General features: G+C 56.8%; 5 protein-coding genes across 6 annotated transcripts; 2 read left to right on the forward strand and 3 right to left on the reverse strand.

Moving 5' to 3' along the window:
- Nucleotides 1-273: 273 nt before the first annotated feature.
- LMH87_010081 (uncharacterized protein) lies at nt 274-4,320 on the reverse strand (the record flags this gene model as incomplete). The annotated part of the gene is made up of 1 exon (XM_056197181.1): nt 274-4,320. One exon carries the CDS (start codon nt 4,318-4,320, stop codon nt 274-276), a length of 4,047 nt encoding a protein of 1,348 aa, XP_056054256.1.
- A 3,634-nt stretch (nt 4,321-7,954) lies between these two features.
- Nucleotides 7,955-9,340, forward strand: LMH87_010082 (uncharacterized protein; the record flags this gene model as incomplete). Its single annotated transcript, XM_056197182.1, has 4 exons — nt 7,955-7,957; nt 8,074-8,350; nt 8,617-9,051; nt 9,114-9,340. The coding sequence occupies 4 exons, from the start codon at nt 7,955-7,957 to the stop codon at nt 9,338-9,340; spliced, it is 942 nt and encodes a 313-aa protein (XP_056054257.1).
- Nucleotides 9,341-9,771: 431 nt separating this feature from the next.
- On the forward strand, nt 9,772-10,422 carry LMH87_010083 (uncharacterized protein; the record flags this gene model as incomplete). 2 transcript variants are annotated; one of them, XM_056197184.1, is made up of 3 exons in its annotated part: nt 9,772-9,879; nt 10,084-10,144; nt 10,226-10,422. In XM_056197184.1, 3 exons carry the CDS (start codon nt 9,772-9,774, stop codon nt 10,420-10,422), a joined length of 366 nt encoding a protein of 121 aa, XP_056054258.1. The 2 variants fall into 2 exon arrangements, with proteins under 2 accessions (XP_056054258.1, XP_056054259.1); XM_056197185.1 differs by having other exon boundaries at nt 10,232-10,422.
- Nucleotides 10,423-10,870: 448 nt separating this feature from the next.
- On the reverse strand, nt 10,871-11,140 carry LMH87_010084 (uncharacterized protein; the record flags this gene model as incomplete). Its single annotated transcript, XM_056197186.1, has 1 exon — nt 10,871-11,140. The coding sequence occupies one exon, from the start codon at nt 11,138-11,140 to the stop codon at nt 10,871-10,873; it is 270 nt and encodes an 89-aa protein (XP_056054260.1).
- A 146-nt stretch (nt 11,141-11,286) lies between these two features.
- On the reverse strand, nt 11,287-13,546 carry LMH87_010085 (uncharacterized protein; the record flags this gene model as incomplete). The annotated part of the gene is made up of 3 exons (XM_056197187.1): nt 11,287-11,313; nt 11,399-12,089; nt 12,261-13,546. The coding sequence occupies 3 exons, from the start codon at nt 13,544-13,546 to the stop codon at nt 11,287-11,289; spliced, it is 2,004 nt and encodes a 667-aa protein (XP_056054261.1).
- Between the last annotated feature and the right edge of the window lie 1,869 nt (nt 13,547-15,415).

The raw sequence follows: 15,415 nt of genomic DNA on the forward strand, positions 1-15,415 counted from the left end.
TCGAGATATAAACAACGCCTATTGGGGCAATCATACATGCATGTCATCAAATAGAGTACATATGAACACATGTTTCAATTCGAGCTGTTTAAGTTTCTAAACAAGCATACTTTTGATCATTGACTTCGTAATTAACAACACAACTTCATTCCTTCCACCTTTTTTGAGCTATAAAAATATGTACCAAAGTTGAGATAGATACGGGGAACAATGCTTGACGGTCGCCGTGTGGCTTGTGCGTGGATGTGTCGCACCTTTATTGAAAAGATTCATCTATACAGGCGAAGGTGAGTCCCAGCTTGAGCTTCGAGAACTCTTGCCTATCTTCTTCTCATCGCCACCTTCGCTCCATGGTCGGACGGGGTTGCCTCGCCAGCGTGTGCTTCCCGGAAGATGCTCGCCTCGCATCACCAGCGAGACGGGGTACACCGTCGTGCCCGCGCCAATCACGGTACCGGGGAGCGATGCGGTCAGGGGACCCAGCGTAGCGCCATTGCAGAGCTCGACTTCGTCCAGGCGCATCAGCCGATCGTGGAACAGGTGCGTCTGCAGCAGGCTGCCTCTGTTGATGGTGGCGCCGTCGCCAACGCGACAGAGATCCGCTTCGGGTAGCAGGTGGCTCTCGATCCACGTGCCGTGGCCAATCTTGGCGCCGAGGGCACGGAAGAACATGGCCAGCACCGGCGTCCCGTAGAAGAAGCGCACCATAAGGGGGAGGGCCATGGCCTGCAGGAACGAGTCGGCAAGCTCGTTGCGCCAGACAAAAGAGCTCCAGAGCGGATGCGTGCTGCCGGCCTTGACGTTGGGCGTCACAATCCACTTGGCGGCAATGCAGATGGCGGCGGCGAGAAACGCACTACCAACCAGCAGGCCACCGGCTGCGAGGATAGCGAAGCCAACGCCAAAGTGCCACATGATCCAGAGCGCGCCGAGACTCGCCATGGAAGGGATGAACCCGCTGAGAAGCAGAGGGATGGCACGGCAAGACTCGATCAAGGCACGGGCAAGGACGAGCTTCTTCGGGGGCGCAAAAGTCAGCGAGTGGTCAATGTTGGAGTCGACCTTTCGAGGAAGCGGAATGGGCGGGCGACCGAGCCAGGACGTCCCTTCTTGCATCTGCTTCTCGCCGAGGCCACCGGGCGCAGAGCCCAGCACGCCGATGAGGGAGTTGTCAGGGACGTTGATGCCGGGGTCAACAATGGCTGAGTTGCCGAGGAAGGTCTTGTTGCCGACAGTGACGGGGCCAAGATGAATGCGCCCGCCGCTGAGCTCAAACGGCGCAATGAGCACGTCGTCGGCCAGGAACGCATTGTCGCTGACGGTGAGCAGGGACGGTATGGGGACCACGGTGGACGACTCCACGTTGCGGCCAATCTTGGCGCCCAAGAGCCGCAGCCAGACGGGGGTGAAGAGGCTGGCAAAGATGGGAAACATGATCATGCGAATGTCCATCATGAGGAAGTGGATGAGCCAGGCGCAAAAGGCAGTCTTGCTGTTCCACGAGTGAGATCCAGGATGAATGGCACGGTTTGCCAGGCGCACAATGACGACAACGGCAGTAGTGTAGAGCAAGATGCCAACGACGGTCCCGGGGGCTGTCATGGCAATGATGCCAATACTGAGCTGCGTGAAATTGGTGTAGTCCTTGACAAGGATCGGCATGAGGCCCCAAATGGGGGCAAACATCAAGACGGGCAGTAAGTCCAGGAGCAGCAGGGCAGTGGTGTAGAGGAGGCCCATGCGAAAGCCGCCTTTTGTCGGACGGAACGAGCCGTCGTGGCTGGAGCCCTGGTCCGACGACGAGGCCGACGGCGGCAGAGGCGACTTGACGACGCCCTGGACAGAGAGACCCGGGTCGACAGTGGCGTAGGCCTCGACCACGGAGTTGGGCATGAGCATGGAGCGCGCCCCGACCCTGGCGCCCTCGCCGACGGTGACGCTGCCAACGCGCACCACGTCGCCGTCGATCCAGTAGCCAGCGACATCCACCTCGGGCTCAATGGCCGCGCCGTCGCCAAAGCTCGCCAGTCCCGTCGAGGGCGCGAGGGCATGCAGCTGCACGTCGCGGCCGACGTGGCAGCCCATCAGCCGGGCATAGTAGCGCGCCCAGTTTGTGCCGGCAACGGCGCCCAGCCGAGCGACACCGACAAAGCGGTCCGCGGCCCAGAGGCGCAGATGCGTGAGGCCCGCGCGACGGTACTCGCCGGGGCGGATACCCCAGGTGAGGGGCCGCACGGTGACGACGGCGGTCAGCAGGCGGCCGGGCATCGTCATCAAGACAGCCCAGAGCACGGCGACGACGGCCCACGGTAAGTCATGCTCTGTTGCCCACCACGACTCGCCGGGCCGCTTGAGGACCGCCTGGAATATCTTCTTGGACAGCAGGAGCGGCGCCACGAGGCGCAGACCCTCGAGCAGGAAGACGGCGGCGAGCACCACGCTCTGGATGAAGATGACCCAGCGCGGGCTGAGCTTGACCTCGCGCTCCACGATGGACGTGCCCAGCAGCGCGTCGATGCGGTCCGTCATGGCCGTCAGCGTCGGGTGCTCGTAGACATCGGCCACCGACAGCGTGTGGCACTTTTGGCGCAGCTGCGAGACGAGTTGCGCCGCAGCCAGGCTGGTGCCGCCGAGGTCGAAAAAGTTGGATTCGGGCGTCGCGCCCGCCGCGCCGAGGACGGCGCGCCACTGGCCTGCCACCCAGGCCATGGTGCCTCCGCTCATGGCCGCCGTCGAGGATGAAGACTCGGGCGGCGGCCACGGTAGAGCTTTGCGGTCGACCTTGCCAGAGGTGCGGACCGGGATGATATCCACGGCGACGAGCATGGGGATGAGAGTCGGGGGCAGAACTCGTTTCAGGATGCTCCTGTCCGAAGTGGCGGCGACATTGCTGTCCCTCACCACGTACCCGACGAGGACCTGGTTGCCCGTGTCGGTGCGCCGGATGGCGCTAGCAGCACCCTTGACACCAGGCAGAGTCATCATGGCGGCGTCAATCTCGCCGAGCTCGATGCGACGACCACCCAGCTTAATCTGCTCGTCGTTGCGGCCCACAAACAAGAGGCCGTCCTTTTCGGCGCGGACCAGGTCGCCGCTGCAGTAGGCGCGCTCGCCGCCAAACGCCGGCGAGGGCGTAAACTTGACTTTATCCTTTTCGACGTCGAGGTAGCGCGCCATGCCGACGCCACCAATGACGAGCTCGCCCTCTTCGCCCCAGCGGACCGGATGGCCGTCGGCGCCGACGACAGCCAGCCGCCATCCGGCGAGCGGAAGGCCGATGCGGACCACCGGGTCGGCGCCGGTGAGTGGGGCGCCGCACGACACCACGGTCGCCTCTGTGGGGCCGTACGTGTTCCATACCGAGTCCACGGCGCCGGCGAGCCTGCTGGCCAATTCAGGCGAGCACGCCTCGCCGCCGAGGATCAGAAGACGAAGTCCTGAAAGAGCTTCCGTCGGCCACAGCGCCGCGAGCGTGGGCACCGTGGACACGACTGAAATGTTTTGGGCCGAGAGAAAGGTGCCGAGCTCCGCGCCAGCCTTGACCAGCGCACGGGCGGCCGGAACGAGACAGGCGCCATGGCGCCACGCAAGCCACATTTCCTCGCAGGAGGCGTCAAAGGCGACGGATAACCCGGCAAGGACGCGATCTCCGGGGGCTAGGGGCTTTTTGGGGAGAAACAGATGGGCCTCGGCGTCGACAAAGGCAGCGGCGCTACGGTGCGTGACGGCGACGCCTTTTGGCTTACCGGTCGAGCCGGATGTGAAGATGATCCAGGCGTCATTGTCTGGGGAAGGGGCTTTTTCCAATGTTGCGCTTCTGACAATGGGCTTTGTATCTTGCAGTGTGATGGTATTGTTATCGGTAATGACAGCGCAGACGCCAGCCTCGGAGAAGACGAGCTCGGCACGCTCGTCCGGGTCGTCGACGTCCACAGGGACGTAGGCAGCTCCGGCCTTGAGAATGGCCAGGATGCCAATGTATAGCTCTGATGTGCCAGAGGTGACACGGATACCAACCCTATCGCCAAGGCCGAGGCCAGCTTCGCATAAACGGCCAGCAAGTGCGTCGACAGCCTTGGTCAGCTCAATATATGTCAGGCGAGTCGAGCCATTGTCGAGTGCGAGTGCTTTTGGGTGCGCATTGGTGGAAGCGGTAAAGATGTCGATGAGTGTCCTCTCGGGGGCCGCCTCCTCGTATGGGTACAGGGCATAATCATTTGAAGACAGAGTGGTGCATGACGGGGAGGAGGATATAGAGAGAGTGGAAGAAGCTGACAGCGGAGTCATGGAACACTGCGGTTCTTTCTTGTCTTCAGTCATGGCTGCGAAGTCAAGAGCGAGTGTAGATGAAGAGGAACCAAGATGCTGGAGACGGTTGAGACAAAGCCGCTAGCTTGAGGAACAATAGAAATATAGAAAAAGATTCCCGCCGCTAAGGGCGTAAGTGTGGGAAAGAGTATATACCGAATTGCAAAGTGTCTGGTTCTCTAGCTTCGTCTTGTCTTTGATGGCCCAGGGTCACATATATATATGACGCCGATTCGCAAACCGTCTTCAAGAGGATTCTCAGCCGTCCCGGCGCCGAAGTGGGAATGTGTTCCAGCCCATGGCCTCATCCTGTCTCACACGAGCTGAGCTGTTGCTGCGTCTGCTTGTTTAAATTGAATAAATTAATTAAAAAATATTCCCTTGTACCTGTCGGTATGATTTTGCAGCGAGCTGCTTTTTTTTTAGCGGACACGCCATGTCAACAACCTGCCGGACAGAGACCTAAGCGGGTGGCGTGCCAAGGGGCCGATGCTAAGCTCGGCCAATTCCTGTGCGTGAGAGCAACATGATGGCTTGTCCCGTGTCGTCTTATTGGTGGCTTCGGTAGCACGTATTGATGACCAGCACCTGCTGCATAGGTCTTTGCGGCACGGCGGATTGGTACCTGGTCTCAGGCGGCCGGACGCCACACTGGAGTTGACAACGGGATTGGGGTCTGTGACCTGTTAGAGTAGATCGAGCGAGCGGACGAATGCTGTTTTGCGTTTGGCCACATGTCACTGGTAGTGTGCCGCTCCATCCCCCAGGCACACAAGCGTAGACGGCAGTGCGGACACAATGCACCGCAGTATCCATTCACTTGCAATGAGACGTTTTCAGCAGTGATGTAAAACTTTAGCATTACCCTACCTTGGAATAGCCTTGGCTTCTTGCTTCGAGTGGGGATTGCAAAGGGTGTCCAATGGAGCAGCGGCTATATCGGCACCGTTGACGTTACCCGTGGTACGCACATGTATTATTTTGGTTTTGGTTTGTTTTCCCCTTGCCATAGATCGGCAGCCGCGTCATCTTGTTGAATTACGCTCGATTCAATTGAGCAGTTTGGCAGCTCCATGTCAGGAAAAAAAAAAGCTTTCGAAACTCCATCTTCGCCACGTAGGATGTCTCTTGTTCGGTCGAGCGAAGATTGCTCAGCTCTGACAGGTGTTAAGAGCGCAGCCCTAGTCCGACTGTGGCGGTTTGTGGCGGCACCTAGAAGTGATCTTAGATGCCCCAAGATGGAGTCCTGACACCATCGATCCAATCACTGCCGGCGCGGGTGGGAGCTGAAGTCTCTTGGCATCATCTAGCAGATTCCTGAGCCCGGTTTGTTACGATGACTTGTTGATTAGGTTTTTGTGCTTTCAGCCCTGGGCTGCGCTGGCGCAACGCCTTCTTCACGGTTATCGAGGAGTCAGCAGCCCTCACCGAAGCCACAGGTTGGTGTCGCGATCCTTTTACAAATAACGTGCTGTAATACAAGTAGTGTGCGTTGGACAAGAATGAGAGCGGCTTAATAAACGACGCCAAGGTTTTGCAGTGGGTGCTAAATTTAGCCACAGGCCCCAATCCCCGACAGTGCACTATACATTAATACTACACGCCACGGGAACAAAAGTTCATACCCGTTGCATGAGAGCTGACCACAGTCGTTGGAAAGGGACACAAGAGACGAAGCACGACATTGACGGCCATTGCTCGCGGGTTCATCGGAGAGCAACTCTTCTCACAGAGCTGACGCACGCAGGCTCCGTGCTCATGTTATGCTTGTCGAGGCCCCTGCCCTCTGGGGCCCGACACAAAGACGGATCTACGATGCCGTGGGCCACGCTAGGGCCGCGAGCGGAGCTTCTAATTGACCTGGAGCGCAGGGACCCGTGTGACAAAATCGGAATGCTCAAGAGGACAGCTGTGTCCGCTCGTGGAGGTGGAGTGTTCCTCGGCGGGATCGGGGGCATGCTGACCAAGGTGTAAACAGCGGCGAGTCGATTTCGCGGACCCAGTGCCGTCACGGCGCACCCAAGTGCCGAACAATAGCGGCAGGAGAGGGATCGGCGAGGGGTAGAGTTGACGGCAAAGCGGCACATCAAGCCCCGAATCTCTCTCATTTGGCTACCGTGTTAGCCTCCAGCACTGGCATCGTAACCTTACTCATTCAAGAAGTATTGCGTCGCTGGCGCCCAGTTAGCATATTAGCTTTCTCGCCCCCATGCTTCTCACGCCATCTTGGGCCGGCGTTAGCTTAATTTGGTGCCAAGTCTTTGGGGGCTGGTGAGAATCTCTCTGGTGTGCCTCCGTCCCTCCCGTTTTACCCCATCACCAAACACACTTTGACGATGAACATCCTTCTTTGGTCAGACCGGTGGGAGAGGAGAATTTTTCATGGTCAGCCGCCACCGAAAGACCGTTGAGAATGTGGAATCGACTCCATGTTGAGTCCTGAGAGGATTTTTCTTGCTTTCTTTTCTTCTTCTTCATGCATCACACGGTGTCGTGGTGGCAAGAGGGCGCCGCCTGCATGCTGATTCCCAACGAAAAAAACACGACAAGCCCCCGGACTCCCGGAGTAACGGCGATGCTCTCTGGCTCTGCTGGCGTAAAAGGCTCCTTCCCCTTCCCCTCCCTTTGAGGCTTGCGCGCTCTCTCTCTCTCTGTGCCCAGTCGCCTTGATTCCCACGGCTTCGTGCTGCCGAGACCACTTTTATTCGTCGGCCCTCGTCGCATCGACCCTGTCACGCCTTCAAAGGCGAAGCTAGACCTGGCGGCGGCGTCCGGTTATGACGGCTTCTTCGGAGCGTGCGATCACGCCGAGGGGGAGGAACCAAGCCAAAGGGCTTGGTGGCGTTATTTAGGCTCGGTGCTTTGGTGCTCGTTTCGCGGGGTTGCGGGACTCGGGAAGAAACATGCCTGAGAAAAGTGGCGGCAGTCGCAGCAGATTGGAATTGTCCAGTCTGGATGAAGTTGAAGCAGGAATGACGCTCTTTCCGTCGCAGCGAGCTTTGGTTTCTTAATATGAACTCTACGATGAACGTTGGCAGGCAGGGTAGCAGTGCTCCCTGTCGCCTTCTGAGACGCGACTCTGCTGCGCCACGACCGTGCCGTCGTCACCCTCGTTTCGTAGGATTGCCAGCAGGCTGGTCCTACCAGTCGGAGTGCAAGAAAAGGACATTGCGCCCGCAGAATTCCGTAGTATTCTTGTGTCTTGCGCCCGCAGTCTGCTTGTCTCAATACAAAACTCCCACCGTAACTCGCAGAATGAGTCCCTTTTCCCATCCCTCCTGCTTCTGCATCTGCATCGCCAACACTCTGCCTCGCAGCGCTGTCTTTGGCATCAATATTCGACACTGCTGCAGCCAGCTGAGTGCTAGCTGAAAAAGCTTATATTAGTTACCTGCACATCGTGCGGACACCCTGCAGCAGCTTGCAGCCGTGTGCCAGCCGTGCCTGTCAGACCGCTCTGTGGTTGGTGCTTCTTTCTGCACCGTCATACCCATCATCGTACTAGTGCCGCAATAAATCGTCAATCCTGACAGTGGCGGCGTGAACATAACGCGCCCACAACACTCGAGAACAGGTCATCTCCCAGCTCACGGGGGTGTGGCGTGCTAGCATACCACCGCAAGTAACGTTGATTGCCTTGGCCGTCATGGTGAGCACCTTCCTCCGTCTCCATCATCTGCAAGCCACAAAAAGAAAAAAAAAGCTGCAATGAGACATGCATGCGCCTGAAAGGTGCAGCGGAAGCTCACAAGCGTTTTATTCCAGGTGTCTGCCCTTGCCTCGTTGACTACCTTTGGCTGGGTCACGTCGCTCTCTCTGGTACTGCTCGTCATGGCCCATTTCATCGGCTCCGGAGCGGCCGCCGATCGCCCAGGAGCTTTTGTCTGGCGCGCCGCCGGCGATGATCCTGATCTGTCCAAGGCGGTCGGCGAGCTGCTCGAGTCGTCTGCTCGCAACTTTACAGTCAAGTATGTCGCGTCAGAGGACATAACTCCTTCCAGTCTGCAGACTGTCCAGCTCTTTGCCTTTCCCGGCGGTCCCGGTATGTTACTCAGGTTTTCTCTCGCGATCTCGTCGGTGCTCAGTATTGTTTGCTTCTTCTGCTCCTACCAGTGCACCTCCACACCTTGCAAATCACGATACCCGCGTGATGCTTATGCAAATGGCAACTTTGTTCGGGATCAAGGACCACTTCGCCAAGAAGTGGCGCCGAGGATCGTTCCCGCACCTGAAACTCATTTCCACGTATTGCCGCGATGACGTTGCCCATCGCCTGTTCTCGATACTAACTGGCCCCGTATTTTGCAGATGTGGACGACGCGTGGGCAGAACTCGAGCCCGTGGCGGATTACATACGTGATTTTGTCGCCAATGGTGGCCACTACCTCGGTTTTTGTCTTGGCGCATACATGGCTGGCGACTCGCCGGGCCTTGCCCTGCTGCCTGGGGACACCGAGATAAGTGCCGAGAGCGACGAGAAGGACGCGCAAGTCAAGGACGACAGGGATACGGTGATTCAGGTCAACTGGGCATTCAGTTCCGGAGCGAATGCCGGTCAAACGGCAATGAACCGCTGGATTTACTTCCAGGAAGGAAGTCTTGTCAAGAACTTTGTCGAGAACTGTACCAACCATGTGCTTGCGCGGTACTCCACGACGGGCCACGTTGCTGCGACACTGAACAAGTACGGCAAGGGATGGGTTGGCACAACCGGGCCTCATCCAGAGGCGAATCAACTCTGGTGTAAGTCTTCATGCGAACTTGCACTCTTGCTGCCATTCTCAGCAACGCTAATGGTGATGTAGTTAATTCCATGAAGCTCAAGGCACCCAATGGCTTTCAGTTCGAGATTGGCCATGACCTGATTGAAGCCACCATGAGCGGCGGCAAGAACGTCAAGAGGATGCCCTTCGCTGGGCAGACCAATGGAAATGGGACCATTGGAAACGGGGCCAATGGAAATGGAACGAAGTTTGTGCCAAGTGCCGGCAACAAGTTGAGAAATCCAATTGGCCGTCTCTTTCGCAAATAAGCTTTTTGGTCTCGTTTTCTTGGTCTTCTTTTGTTCCTTTTTTCTGCAAGGATCATGATGCGACGCATTGGCGGCTGCGGTTTTCGATTCGACGAAAATACGATGTGATGCATTGGCGGCTACTGTTTGTGTCTGACGAAAATATCATGCTATTTCCATTATCAGTGCTTGGATTGCGGGCTACGCTAAGACCTATACATAAAGGTCAGGGCTTCGAACAGATTGAATACATTGCCCAGACTTACATTTGTCTAGACCGCTGCGTGCGAGGCGGTCCGCGCTACTTGCCCCGACTACAGGACAATAAACTTATGCCATACTATTGAAATTGCCCATCAGGTTATCTCAAGACGTCTTATACCCCGTACAATACTGTCAACGGGAAACTGAGCCTTGGTCGCTGGCACGCTACCCTGCATTCGTCGTGATGAATGATAAAACGCCCGCTGTGCCAAAAAAATCATTACCGAGGGGACAAGAGAATACGACGAGTCAATACCTGTTTAAAGTTCAATCAGAATATGGATAATTGTCTTGGTGTACGCATCGAGACACTACATGCAACGGCAGGAGAGGCACAAACACGCCATAGTCTCGTGACAGATATCGCCACATCCCACCCCTCACTTGACAGAGCTGCTACACGACTACTGTATACGCATTTAGGCCAAGACTACAAGAAGAATGCACTTCTAACCAATTCATCACACAAAAAACACATTGAAACACAAAATTCCCGACAGCTCAAGATTTTCAACATGTCCGAGACGCAGCACACCAGTCTCCCGGTCCGCTCTACCCAAGGTACGCAAACGCAGCCCGACTTGGCACCAATCAACCGAAACCGAACCTGCACCAAAACGCCCAAAGCTAATCAGAAAAAAGAACCAGATCCCAGCAAGACCGACACGCAAGGTGCAAAACACGCAGCGGCCGCGTCCCCGCGGGCGACGACAACGTCCTGGACCCCAAACTTTGAGCGCCGGCAGAGCTGGAGCGCGCAGGACCGCAAGCACGAGCTGCAGATGGCCGCCGTCGACGACGTCCGGACCGGTCCGGGCTTTACCGAGCGGTCTTCCTAGATAAACGAAAAAACCAATCTTCAAGTAAAGTACACGATCCAGCCCGAAAGAAAACGGCAAAGAACACGACAAGGAACCTGCCTGCAAAACAACCAAAACCTATAGCACTACATTTCAATGGGAGAAAGCATGACCTCGAGGAAATCATCAATACAAGACGAAGCACACGACTCAACAGGACTGACTCAACAGGACATAATAGCTACGAAGAAAAAAACTTAAAGAAAAGAAAAAAAAATCAAATTGTCAAAAAGAATGCTAGTTTGTTCCGATCTGTTGTAAACCTAATCCTATTTACACCAGTGTACATAATCCATTGCACACTATAATCAAGAAGAAGAAGAAAACGCCGGATCCATGTCTGTGGTGGTGTATATCCATGCGTACGCCATGTTGAAAAAGCAATAAGAAAAGAACCAAACAAAACGATGCGGCAAAAAATGTGCCGTTATATGAGGCCATTTGTCGATAGATGCTCCGCCACCATCCCGACGCCATACGCAGCTCCAGCCGCCGCCACAGTGCCCACGACGAGCTTTTTGCCCAGCGAGCGCCTCCTCCGCCCGACCGCACTCGGATCATACGCGAGCGCACCGTCCACGGCCTGCCCGACCTTGCGAAAGATCAAGACGTCGCCGCGGCCAGAGACAATCGCGTAGCCGTTGGCCTGCAGGGGCTTAAAGTGCGGGAAAAACCTGGCCGGGTTCGACAGCCGCATGATCACCTCGGCGGGCGTCTGTTGCGACGACGGGTTAAGACCGCCTTGGGCGAGAGAACTCGTCTCCGCGACATTAACCGTCTGCGATTCTGGATCAAACGCCAGCACAACGTACTCTGCGGCAGCGGCGGCCGTACGGCCTCCACTCACTGCCTGCGACGGCGAGTCTTCTTCTGCGTGCTCGTTAGCGTTGGATCTATAATGGCTTACTCGTGTCGGCCAAGTCGCTTTACCGCCAATTTCGTGTGAGTAGCTTACTTCCAGTCCTTGCGGGATTTTAGAGTAGGGGTCCTGCTGGGCCTGCGCTCTTTTGTTCTGCTGGGCGGCCAGCTTGCTGAGCGCCTCCTGAACGATCGACTTGTTGGCCGTCGGGAAGCTCTCATCCATGGAGCTGACGCCCTCGTCGTTCTCCTGCTCGAAGCGGCGCTCGTGCTCAACCTTTGCTGTTTCGAGGTTGGACAGACGCTGCTCGGCGACAGACTCGAGCTGCTCAGCAACCGGCGGCTGCTGGTGCTCCTCGGCACCCCACTCGGCGGCATACGCAGACTTGCCGTCCTCGAGCTTCTCGGCGCGGCGGGCAGCCTCAAGCTCCACGTCGACGATGGGCTGCGCCTCGGAGACGGGGCCCTTGGGCACGTCAGCTTCGAAAGACGTCTGGTACTTGTGCTTGGCGTCCTCGAGATTGACAAGGCGGCGCTTGGCAGCAGCTTTGATGGTGCCGTTGGGGACATCAGGGGCAGAGTCCAGCTGGTCCGCACTAGACTGGTGAGCGGCAGTCTTCAGGAGGATCTCGACATCATGCTCGTTGAACTCGGGGCGGAGGGGCTGAGCAGAAATCTCGTCCAGAATCGGCTTAGCATAGCTGCCGAGGTCCTTGTAGTTCTTGGTGGCCTCCTCGGGGTGAATTGGGTACTTTCTGTTGGCCGCGTCAAAAGCTCTGGGGTTGTAGCTGGAGAGATCAGCATAATTCTTGGTGAGCTCCTCAGGGTGAACGTGTTCCTTGACGGCAGGCTCCACGAATCCCGCTCTGGGGTATGCCGAAAGGTCACCGTAGCGCTTGGATGCTTCCTCTGGGTGGATACGTGCAACAGCAGGGTCGGCATTGGGGAATTCATCATACTTTCTGAGATCGCCGTAGCGCTTGGAAGCCTCCTCTGGGTGGATGCGAGCCGACTGGGGGTCAGCGTTGTCATACTGAGCATAACGGTCCAGGTCCTCGTATTTCTTGGTCAGCTCTTCGGGAGTGAGAGGCTGGAGGCCATCGGGTTCATTCCAGCGAACCGGGCCGTACTTGTCCAAGTCCTTGTACTCTTGGGCGTAGTTGGCGGGCTTGACGTCAACCTTGGCCGGGCGAGGAGTACCACGGGGGGTGCCGTCCATTTCGCGGGCCTGCTGAGCTTTGAGAAGGGTGTCCTTGCACTTGAAGCCTTCGGCATACTTGTCCAAGTCTTCGTAGTTCTTGGAGAGTTCTTCCGAAGTCAAGGGGCGGAGGCCATCAGGCTCGCTATAGGTCACGGCGCCATACTTGTTGAGGTCCTTGTAGAGCTTGGTCTTTTCCTCGGCAGTCATGCCGGGGAGACCATCAGGTTCGTTCCAAGTGACGGGGCCATATTTGTGGAGGTCATCATAGTCTTTGCTCTGCTCCTCGGGAGTGCGGCCGGGAAGGCCATCAGGTTCATTGTACTTGGAGGGCTTGTAGTCGTGAAGATCTTTGTACTGCTCAGCGCTCTGGGCGGGCAGGCCATCGGGCTCGTTCCACTCGATGGGGCGGTATTTCTGTAAATCGTTGTAGTGCTTGGACTTTTCCTCGGCAGTGAGCTCCCAGGGTGTATTGGGGTTGTCAAAGCTGGCCGACTTGTATGCGCCGAGATCCTTGTACTTTGGAAATTGTGAAGTGGCCTCGATCATCTTCTCAGCATCAACAGTTTGTGTGGCGTCCTTGGGAGCAAACTCCTGGATATAGTCGCGGACGCTCTTGAGCGGCAGGCGGAGGTTCTCAATGCTCTGGGGGGTGTCTTGTTGAGGGCGCAACAGCTGATCAACAGCGTCGCGCTCGAGGGCGCCGACCGTTTTGGCAGCGCCGAGACCGGAGAGGTCGTCGGACCAGGACTTGACGTTGGCAGTGTCGGCGTGTCTAGCGCTGGTGCTGGACATGCCGTGGGCGTAAGACGGAGTGGTGGTCTTGGCGGCAGCACGGGCGCTCTTGTTGTCCCAGGAGAGCCTGCGGCTGAGCGTCTCCATGTATCTGTAGCGAACAGAACGGTGGCGACCGCGGACATCGTGGTCGGTTTCGACCTGCCAGGGACCGTAGCGGTATTGGCGAGTCTGGTGGGCGGCAGATGTGGTGGACGCGCGGGCCAGAGCCAGCCTGGCGCGGGGGGTGGATTGAGCAGCAGCTGAAATCATGGCTGCGAATGATTGTAAGAATCAAATTGGTCCCGCGACTGCTATATGATCTGGAGAGAGAATGTATTAGCATAAAGAGGGCAAAAGCGACGAACTCGAGGGTGATAAGGCAGCGACACCTCCAGGGCCGGCTACATACCAACAGTGAAGGATTAGGCGGGAGAGCGTGCGAGAGGGCCGATGTATATAGCATCTAGCGACACGGCAGTGTAGGGGAGAAAAGCCGTCTAAATTGTATAGGAAAATTGGGCGACACGGGGATGGCAAGTATCGTGAGGCCGGAGTAGGGAACAGAAGTGATGAGAAGAGGGAAAGGTTTGAAGTTGAAGCGGCAGATGAGGGGAAAGTTAAAGACGACGACGGGCAAGTACGGGCAGATGCGTAGAGGGACGAGACATGGATAACGGAGGCAGTACTTGGGCGGTACACGAGAGCAAGGACACTTGGGCCAGGCCACCTGCAATGGCGCTACAGGTGATGGTTACAGAAGGCAGCGCACTAGCACAGCCAGCAGAGGCAGGCGAGTCCACCGGCGACAGCGCTATTTGCAGTGTGGCCTGCAGCGGCTTCTCCACTGTGCATCGAAAATGGAGCCCCAGGCTGCCTGTAGCCGGGGCGAGTCTTGGCGGCAACTCCAGGCGCTGATTGAAGCAGCCAGTGAAGGACGCTGGAACGCTGGCGCTGAAGCGGATCTTGTATGTGCTCGCCAGCAACCAGTTTGAAACTTTGGCCACCAGAGGCTCTGTCGTGCTGATTGTGGCTGAAATGTCATATAATTAGGGAATTTTTTTTCCCACGTTATCTGCGAGTCTCTCTACCACGCTGACATGGTGAGCGGTTTTCTGTCCACGGCTGCGCCTTGCTGCAAGGTTCGGCACACTAGCAAGGGATGCTACAGACTTTGCAGCGCAGCGATACGACCAAGTCGTTGAATGACGCCCATCGTGGAGCTGGTGTTGGTGTGGTGTGAGTGGGCGACGACGATGCCTGCAGCTCCAGGCGCTGAAGCCAACTAGGACAATCCTCCGTAGCGTGGTCTCGCAGCGAGCGACCACTGAAAGATGGCGCGAATAAATACAGCGAGCCATCAACTGTGACGTATTGACCCCACTGCTGGGGCCCCCTGCAGCTATCGCCGCGCTGGCATTGGCCCAGATAAGCCGCAATTCCCCAGGCCACCGTGTGGGGATCGTGAGATGCAAAGTACCTCGCAAGTACCGTTTTGAACGTGACGATGGGGATTCAACCGTCGCACGTGATCAGACATGCACTGTCAGGCCACGCAGAGGGAAAAGAGGCTAGGAGAGTACTGGTAGATGACGATGGGCTTTTCATCTAGATGATCGTGAGCAAGAGCGAAATTAGAATCAGAAAATACGAAACAGCCCTGGAAAACCCCCCCAGCACTGCCCATTGGCTGGCTCACGCGGCAGTGGCTGGCGCAAGTTCCGAGTTGGGATTGATTGGCGGGCGGCCGGAACCAAGCAAGGCAAAATGCCTGGACGCCCGTATGCCACAAAGATGCTAAATCTTCGATTGTGTCCAGAAATTCCAATCAATCTGATCTTGCTATCTGGAGCTACTGTTGACATGTCTGTCCATGGAAATTGCAACTTTCTGCTCTCCATATTCTTTCCCCATTACTGCTGCTTTTTGGCAGTGACATGCACCGGAAGCCCGCTTTGTGATTGTCTCCACTGCAAAATTCAGACGGGGGCCCATGACGTCAGTTGAGCCCAACGGGTCGCACAATCACTAATTTCGCACGTCGCGCTTGAAGACGCCGGGTTTGGCCTTTGTGTTCCCTGGCCTTTGGCCGGTCAACCGTGTGGCCGAAGCTCTCGTGGGAGGGCATCGAAGCATCCCGGC

Source organism: Akanthomyces muscarius, chromosome 5 (genome assembly GCF_028009165.1).
Source record: "Akanthomyces muscarius strain Ve6 chromosome 5, whole genome shotgun sequence".
Taxonomy (NCBI): Eukaryota; Fungi; Ascomycota; class Sordariomycetes; order Hypocreales; family Cordycipitaceae; genus Akanthomyces; species Akanthomyces muscarius.